We start from the raw sequence: 9,548 nt of genomic DNA on the forward strand, positions 1-9,548 counted from the left end.
AAAAAATATATATATATCGCTACCGTAATTTTTTTTCACTCTCTCATACTCTACCTCAACTTCCTTCATTTTCTATGCTCTTCTTACTCCTCTTTATTTTCTTATTTTACTCTCTTGATTTTTCGGTCGCTGACTGCAGTCGTAAATCACCTCTTACTCACGCTTTATAGCTGCTGGCGCTGAGGAAACGTATAAAAGAGTCTAGGGTAACTTAGGAAATTGGGACTGCGTCAAGACTCCACCGCAATACTTCCTTCTCTACGTTTACTACTGAATTATACAAGTTATACATCCATGAAGTTGGCCCCTAATAACCAGAGCACCAGATTGTCGTACATAAAAAAAAAAAAGAAACTACAACCCGAGCTACGTTAACGTTGAAAAATACATATCACACCTTATAGCCTGATGGGGTCAAAGTTGATGAGAAAGAAGACGACTTTAGGAGTTTCTTAGTTCTGTTTTTGACGAAAATTATACTAGATAATGGTACTGCGTAGAATTTTGGTCTTATATGGTGTTTCGAATAAAACCCTGCATCTCGAAGTCATCAATGTTATATAATTTGTGATTTCCGAAGATTTTAAGGTCTAGCCGACGATGCGCTCGATGAACTCAAATCGACGTTCAAATATATCATCTATGTCTATAAACGAACTGCTCACAAAGCATTGACGAACCGATAACGATCGCTTGTATAAGAAGAATAAATTGATTTAAGATAATGTACGTACAGTCTAGACTATTATGTCACTTCTAATCTTTTCGAATGTATGATTTATAACCTCACTCTCAAGTCATTTACATATTTTCATTATTCTAACATGTTTTAGAATTCACTTGAGATTTCGGTGCATGCGGAAAATACCTTACGCATGATATTGGAGTGAAGAATAAATCAATGAAAAAAAACTAGCATTAGGTTTTATTTGCAAAATACGATTTTTTTTTCAAGCGTTAAATGTACTATGTATAGACCATATGCTATAATTCCATAGTTTCAGGAATCTATAAGATTCTTTTTATCAATCCCCCGAATCTCTGGTCTCATACTGTCAATTCTCACTGCCTTGTAATTACAAGTAAAAGACAGTAAAAGGAAGTTTCACCCTATATCGATGCATAATTGTATGGATAAATATTTAATTAGACAAGATTGTAGATTTTGTGTCCCCAACCATAATCTGGTATTTAAAATTTTTCTCAACACTAAAACTGCGCAAACGTCAGCGAGCCGTCTGTTTGTCTCTTTCGTTGATTAGTTACGGTCAATTAAATATAGACAACAAAATTCGAACATTAAACCGGCAACTGCGGAGATATTTTTTAACCTGGGCAATGAGCGTCGATTTTTCCAATTTTTAAACTGTGTAAATAGGTTAATTCGAAGGAGTTTTTGAACATCGAGAAATGGGTATTTTTATTATAACTTTTCTACCTTGTCTTATATCGGCAAGGATTATCTTATTAATTTTGCATCATGTATTGAAATTGTCTCCAATTTATTAAATCGACATCTTGACTAATCACTGCGCATTGACATCAGTGCCATTTATAATAATTTGAATCGTTGCATAATTTTTTTTTTTACCGTTTTGCGCCGAACATGTTTATATTTAACCCAATGTAAACAGGATTAAACTCTGCGATAACGTCAGCCGTTACGATCTTAAACCGTTTGGGTATACATTGCAATACTTGCAGGAACTTATAGACGAAAATACAAAGAAGTGTAGACTTCGCAATTCACAGTCTAGTGTGGATTGTCTGCCTACACTTTACCAACGCCTACGTCATGACGTGTTACAACTTCGTCGCAGTTTTATTATTATCGTATGAGAACCGGCAAAGATTCTTAAGGCAAAGTGTATTTCTGATGTACAATAATGGTGCAAATACGTATCGACGTTGAGTGTATGCCGTATTCGATTGGGACACTGAATTGTACGAACGTCGATGAAGAATGAGACGAGTCACGATCAGATTGTCACCGTTGACAATGAGCTAGGCTCAATTTTCATATTCCGATTCGGTTCGAAATCTATTATTGAATATTTCGTAATTTAAACAACATACATCTACGTTATAAAAAGAGACAAACCTTTTTCTATCCCGTACATTTGACACTCGAACTATTGCCTTGGCACGTGAAAATTTTTAAATCGGTTTAAGACGGTATATTTTTTTCTGTCTTTCGTTACTTGAAATAGGGTGAAAACATTGGTACATATCGTTTGCATCACGAAAAAACGTTACAGAATTTGAGCTGGTGATATTAAGTCGTAAGTAAGTTGTTTGTGAATTCCGAGGTTTGGTTTAAATAAGATCGATTATCACGCAAAAATTGTCCATCGACTTTATTTCAACCGTAACGACTAGCTTGATTTTAAATGTCAATGGCAGTGAGATTAATTAGATTAATTGCTTGTCACAAAGGTTCCAAATCATTCCGTCGGAAACAAGTGTCCCGTAATTTCACGGGTACTTTCGAACGATGATAAATGGATACGAATAATTTAGGATAAACGATTTTTCTAAGAAGTTGGAACTTGAAAAAAATATACCGTATCCAATTATTCTCGCCACAGTAGGTTAGAAAGAATTCAGAACGAGGTTAACGAGCCTAACGTAATACCTGACGGTAGATTTGACGAAACAGATTGAAATAAGCCTTAAAATCATACTAAAACCAACAACGGACGACTAATGTTAATTCAAAATTCAACATCTTGTTCACAAGTAACTCCACTTTTTCAACTAATTCATGACCATTTTACGACACTTTTTTCAAGCAAAGAGCCTGATGTGATGAGCCCTACGAATAGTCCATTGTCAACATTTTAATTAGCCGTAATAATCGGCAATAGATGAGCCTATACATAGTTTTTATAAGATCATTATCTCGACCTCGAAGCTGCAGATAAATAAACTCACGGAACTTAAAAGTCAGCGTTTGAAAACTGGTTTTATATATATCTATAGGTATTGTGTTATGCATAGTTAGACGCTGTGTACACATACTGACGTGCCCATTTTTATACACAGTTTCGAAGTAAGAAAACAAAATATTTTGCATAATTTACGTGTCGAGCGAGGACTTTGTTATTGCGACGCAAAAGTGTGTAAAAGTATAATTGTACAATAGTATTTATAGCTCGAGAAAACTAGAAAATACTGTATTTAATACAGCGCGGTAATCATCTGAAAGCCGTTTAAACGATTCCACACACCGTCGTGTAGATATATATGATTTCAAACATAGATATATCTAGTTATGCAGTTGAAATTGCTAATATTACCTCATAATCAGAAAATTGAAGATTATACCGATGCTATTAATCGTTCAAAGACGTACCACCAGAGCCTGCATGGCTTTTCTTTGTCACGCCGTTATTCGGAAGAATGAAAGGGTCAAGAAACTACGTTGAACCGTTCAGTAAAAAGTTCATTCTTTTAACGAGTGCGAAACCGCGACAATAACGTAAGACGAATTTCAATCTGGCACGCAACGCATATTGCCACGTTTTATGAATAAAATTAATTATTCATTACAACGCGTACGATCGTGATTTCGAGTGTATTAATAACCGCTGTATGAGTCACGTCGAAATAATACAAACACAATAACTGTTTCCACGCGACTCGAAAAATATATTGACACCGTTGTACCTTGAGTACAAAAATTAAAATGCGTCACACTAGTAGAGTCGTATCATCATAAGATTATATTACTCTTCCAACTATATCTATTCATACATGAAATATTATCTGCCTATTGCAACTACATACGTCCTTCGAATAAATTTTTATTGAAACTGTAAACTTTGGGCACGAGCCTGATACCTCCGGCTATATACAGTCGATGCTCTCTGTAAGAGCGCTCTCGGGGCTGTAGGGGAAGGTAATCCAGCTCGGTTTGTTATCCCCTCCACGCACCGCCTACAAAGTCATTTCGACAGCTCATTGTCAGTATGATCACCGTTGTTTTCATTTTTTGAACGGTTTGTGCTTTATACGTATACGTACTTTTCGAGCCTTTCAAGTGAAATGCATAAGCACAAAAAACAATATATTTTTTAAAGAGTTGAAACAATTTCAAAACAATTTCTTTTTTGAGGGTTTCGTAATAATCGGCAATGTCTTATCGAATTTATCGAACATTCGAATATATATCGAAAGATTTTTTACACTCGCATTCGACGATTATAAAAAAATACAACGCTATTTGTGATACGAATATGTATCAGAATCACAAAAAAAAAAAAAAAAAAAAAACCCAATTATTTCGTCTATTCGAAAAGGACATAATTCATAATTTTTTGGATAACAAATTTATGGTTCCGTAATTCAACGCATCGCAAACAATCTACTAAAAAAAGGTAGATAGATTTTTCGTTCTCATTCGGGGATTGGAACGGTACTTCAGTCGGTCAAGAAGACATTATGGCACAAAATGCAAACCGTTGGTTAGGATTCGAACCACTGATTTAGTACGCATATCAGTGATTCGACGTTCACACTAGCCATTTACCATCAGGGCGTTTGAATACCTATAATGGATAAGAAAACCTCGCGGAGAGTTCAATCTCAGTCCAAAGCACAAGTCTGTGGTTAAAGGCCATAGATACATAATCGAGCAGAAAAACCCAGGTGCATGGGAGAAAAAAAAGGGGCCAACATTTTTGGGTTATAGGTCTGAACTTGATTTCTGGTCTCGCAGGCTAGACTCAGAATCTAGCGTAACCTGCGTGCACATACATATCTGTAAAAAAAAAATTACCGAAATTAACTAGAATGACAGACGTAAAATTTGCAATATGAGCAACAGAAATTTCATAAATGAAAACATAACCTAATCATGGAGTATTTAGGGGAAATAATTGCGCTCGGAGTAGATGGAATAATTTTTGGTATATGTTTGAAGCAGTATTATCACTGTAAGAACGCTCTCACCGCCGTCAAGGTAACCTACAAATAATTTACTGCAATTAGAAAGAAAAAAAAGCGATATTTTCATCAGAATTTCTCTACACACGCTTTAGTTTGTAAAAAATATTTCTGCACGAGGTTTAACCATCTTCCCAGTTCTCGCTAACACTCGACCTTTGCCGCTACCTCAAACCAACTCTTTTTTTCCCTACCAGGGCGCAGAGTTTTACGATGTCGGCACAGACCTTGGCAAGGTGCTCGATGACACGCAGGGTCAAAAATTGGATTACGTAGCGATAAGAGGAATCGTCAAACCGCTTGGCGAGCCTCTCTGCAGTGTCAAAAACAAAAACCTAACAGGTGTCGTTCAGAAATTAAGCATCAAGGAACATGTCGTCGCTCGAACCACAACGGGTTTCTGGTTTGTTTTCTAGCTCTTAACCAACTTCACCGATAAAGTTATAAAATTGCTTCTTCTAATCCCAGATTGAGATAGATTACTATAAAAGAACAAATCTTTCAAAGATATTCACGCAACATCATTCAGGGATATATACAGAAGCTTTTTGAAGCTAAAAATTTTCTTCAGCCAAAAAGTTATCTTAAGACGAACATTGAATCTGATGATATTGATGATTTGCATAGGTCAGATCAAGAACGAACGATACAAGAAGTCTACAACAACGTGCCATTTGTATTGCGACATGGCAGTTATAATATCGAAGTAGTCGATGCACTGGCTGCGGAAATACTAGATATGGACACAATATCGGATCACTTTGAACCGAGCGTACCGACATTCACAGATCACCTTTGGGGTTTTTTCACAGGTGTGTTTGCGTGTTTCTGATGACCGAAAAATGTGCAAAACAATGGCTATCGTCTTCTGCTATTTTATTTCAAAACCGAACTTCGACAATTCGCTAAAATAGTTGAAAACCATTTAGGGGTTCGTCAAAGAGGTCTCCAGTCGACTGAGGAGATGCTGAGAGATGGAGCGATTATCACAGGCATAGGAGAATTGTCAAAAACGGTTGCTCGATCCGGAAATATTAGATTACAACCACCGCTCAATGGGACACCCTATTACCTAACCAGCATGTCCGTCACCTCGCTTCTGAGAAAATTGGATGAACGAAGAAAAACATATTGGTATAATGACTAGCAATCTCGTACTTGGACATAAATTTTCGAAAAACTTTTTCACGATAATATATTGGTTTCAGGTGGTTGTGTGTGATGTTTGGTGGTATTGGCCTTCTGATAGGCGGAATAGTGGTGAGGAGATACTGGAGAGATAGAGAAGAAGAAAGATTGGCCAAAGAATTGCGAGAATCGTTAGCTGCGTCGCGTAAAGAAAGAAGACAAAGAGTAAGAGACAGAGATTTGCGAGAAGATCAGATCTGCGTTGTGTGTCGTTCGAATCCGAAGGAAATCATTTTACTTCCATGTGGGCACGTCTGTCTGTGTGAAGATTGCGCCGAGGGTATTATCACTCAATGCCCTGTCTGCAGAACTACCATTTCGCAAAAAAATCCCGCATATTTTATATAGTCATTGATATTTTTGTGAAAAGCTGACATATACCAATTTCGCCTGTATAAATATCTTCTTTTTTTTTACAATTAAAGACATTTAGTTGGAGAAAACGAAACTATTGAGTTTTTTTAATTACCGTAACTATCCAGAAGTCAGACGATTTCAGAATTCGCATTATAACTGTTGACGAACGTTGTTGTTCATTTGGTTTGTCTTTGAACCCCTAGATTCCACTCTATTTTTACTCTGAAGATTCATTTTCTCAATTATTGTACGCACGAAACATCTAATAAACGATTTGTTTATTCCAACTTCAGACTGATGCTTCGAAAAAATTGAAGTTCGAATTTTCGATTATCGAGATCAGACGCGCACGCGCAGCGCGCGAATATTCGAATTATTGGTCGATAACGAAATTTCCAGTTGATAATGCAAATCTCCTAAAAAGCCACGAATATAAGTCGAGTACGGTTTTCGACGGTAAAGTCACTTGCCAAAAACCTCGACTTATATTCGAGCCAACACGGTACTAAAATTTTAGTATTTATACCAAATGGGTGGCAGCGCTTCATAATATCGCCATATAACTCATGGGTTTTCACTTCATCAATTGGTGATGAGCTCACTCAAGTTCGCAGCATATAAAATATCGACTCAATGAAACTCGATCGTATTAAAGATATAAATTTCAGTATTATTGTCATTAGTTAGTCTAGTTTATATTACAGTTAAAAATCTACAGTTTTTTTTTTGCCGCTACCTTCTGTAGTTGCAGCTAAAAGTAACTTAGCTTTATTTGATTTTCCAATCCCAAGTCTAGGCAGACCTCGGTTTAACCCTTCTAACAAAACACAAGCCTTGCAGATTTCCTGGCTTGATACAAATCCACAACGAGTACAGTTCCTCCTCTCTGGCATCTTTACTCCATCTCTAACGGATAATCTCTCTCCTAAAGCATGATAAGAGTAGTTCAAAAGAAATGAACTGCAATTTCATATTTCATCATCACGAATCTTACCCGAGTGAATAATATCCATTATTGAAGAGGGTCTGATTTTTTCAAGATCTTTGAGAAACATCCTAGCATGACCTCGGTATGCATTAGGAGCGAATACACATTCGGTTGAAAAATATACCAAACGCTTGAAATAGGCATACATGACTATTTCTTTTTCATACGTATACTTCAATGGCTTACACCTCATTATCGAATCTGCACCAGCCTAAAAAAACTTTTCAATTATCCGCACATTACAAAATTATTTCTTATCATTATCCGAAATATAAGAGTTATTGGTTTAGTTAAAACGAATTTACTAGCTAGAAATATTTGCATCAATTAACAACTTAGAAATTATCCCTCAAATGAATTAAGAAACTTTCTTCTTACTGTGATGATAGATGTACATCGCTGTAATCTAGCGATATCGCCTCTTAAAACATTCATTAGAACCGTTTCAGCAATATCATCAGCATTATGTCCTGTAACGACGCAATCTACGCCCAACAAAGCAGCTCCTCTGTCTAAAGCCTGCCGCCTGAACACCCCACAAAATGTACAATTGTTTTTGCGACCCACCTAATTTTCATCGAATTTTTAGATAATACAGCTTAATTAGATGTATAGCTTTTAAGTTAAAGGATATGCAGGAAGAATGATATTTTTAAATTCTCTGCTTATCCTTCCATAAACACCAATCTACCTGTGCTACAATTGCATCCATTGTCCATCCATACAACTCCTCGTACGACAAGATTTTTAATGGCATTTCGTAATCAGTTTTATTTTGCTCAACAGTCTGCAAACTATCGTCACGGTAACCTATATAAAAATATCATGGTATAGCGTGCATATGGGAAGAATACGGTGTTATTCTCATATTGTCTTATTGAAAGTATAGTAAATAAGCAGCATTACTACAGGTAGCAATGTTGAATTGACTTAGTTACGTGGTAATTTAAAGATCTTTTGATACATCCTGCACAACTGATGATTTTGTTGAACTAATCAAAGCTATTGAATTAAAGCAAAACCATGCAATTTTCTATCATTCAAAGACCGTATTCAAGGAAAGTATTCCGACTTACCTGTGATACCTTCGTCAACAGAGAGGAGAAATAGATCAAGACCATAGTCGTATCGTTCATTCAATAACTTCAATACATAAGCAAGTACAGTAGAATCTTTACCACCGGAAGCGGCAATCGCGACTTTGTTACCTCTTTGAAATAGCTTGGCATTTACAACGGTGTTATGAACTTCCATTTCAAAAGCCCAGAAAAAGCATTCCTTGCACAGAGCGTCTCCAGTCTTTGGTCTCTACAAAAGAAATCTGCGTATGAAAATCAATTCACTCAGATAGCGATTTATGAATAAAACCAGTCAAACGTTTGTGATAAAATTATTGATTTGTATTAAAAAATGTCCAAGTAAAACGCAGTCTTGATAACGTGATTGAACCTAACCTAACTTAACCTAAAATAACTTGAGCTAATATATTTGCAACGTCGAGACAAGGTGTTCTCACTTACTTTGAGGGTAGCATTTTTTCCGCACTTAGCGGAACACGGTACAGGCATTATAGACTGCTTGATGAGTTTTGACAGAAAATATATCGCTTTGAAGTACGTTAGACGCAGCTGCGTTGTTTTCCAATTTTTAATATCTTGTCATGTTACTGTAAATCAGTGAGCCTGGAATGAAGAGTGCGGTGACTACTGTTGACTACATTGAACACAACGGAGAAGAGACCGAGAGCGCCCTCTGACACGAACAAATTTTTACTGGTCTTATTGTGCAGACATTTTTCTCTAATTAATATTCGTTACATATCTAACAGTCAACGTATCTAATGATTCAGACGGGATATTAATAAAAATGTCCGAATGAATTAAGATGTATGGTAAAAATCGATGAACGAATGTAAAGGATTACTGTTGGGTAAATTTTCGCGATCAATACTCGGAGGGTAAGTGAACCGGGGGCCATAAGAAGCCATGTTAGTGTTCCGGTACCTTCTTTATCGACGGGAGCTGCATACGTTCTACTAAGGTCTCCATAGGGTTAGCTGTCTTCGGTC

At 36.4% G+C, this 9,548-nt stretch overlaps 2 protein-coding genes across 2 annotated transcripts; one reads left to right on the plus strand and one right to left on the minus strand.

Moving 5' to 3' along the window:
- The first annotated feature begins 4,622 nt into the window (after positions 1-4,622).
- Positions 4,623-6,624, plus strand: LOC124411210 (mitochondrial E3 ubiquitin protein ligase 1). Its single transcript, XM_046890196.1, has 5 exons — positions 4,623-4,963; positions 5,145-5,350; positions 5,575-5,759; positions 5,877-6,081; positions 6,156-6,624. The coding sequence occupies exons 1-5, from the start codon at positions 4,859-4,861 to the stop codon at positions 6,481-6,483; spliced, it is 1,029 nt and encodes a 342-aa protein (XP_046746152.1). The 5' UTR covers positions 4,623-4,858; the 3' UTR covers positions 6,484-6,624.
- A 519-nt stretch (positions 6,625-7,143) lies between these two features.
- LOC124411309 (cytoplasmic tRNA 2-thiolation protein 1) lies at positions 7,144-9,133 on the minus strand. The gene is made up of 6 exons (XM_046890378.1): positions 9,001-9,133; positions 8,557-8,788; positions 8,172-8,290; positions 7,859-8,047; positions 7,487-7,691; positions 7,144-7,417 (listed from the first exon to the last, which is right to left on the minus strand). Exons 1-6 carry the CDS (start codon positions 9,046-9,048, stop codon positions 7,197-7,199), a joined length of 1,014 nt encoding a protein of 337 aa, XP_046746334.1. The 5' UTR covers positions 9,049-9,133; the 3' UTR covers positions 7,144-7,196.
- Positions 9,134-9,548: the final 415 nt, after the last annotated feature.

Source organism: Diprion similis, chromosome 10 (assembly GCF_021155765.1).
Source record: "Diprion similis isolate iyDipSimi1 chromosome 10, iyDipSimi1.1, whole genome shotgun sequence".
Lineage (NCBI taxonomy): Eukaryota > Metazoa > Arthropoda > Insecta > Hymenoptera > Diprionidae > Diprion > Diprion similis.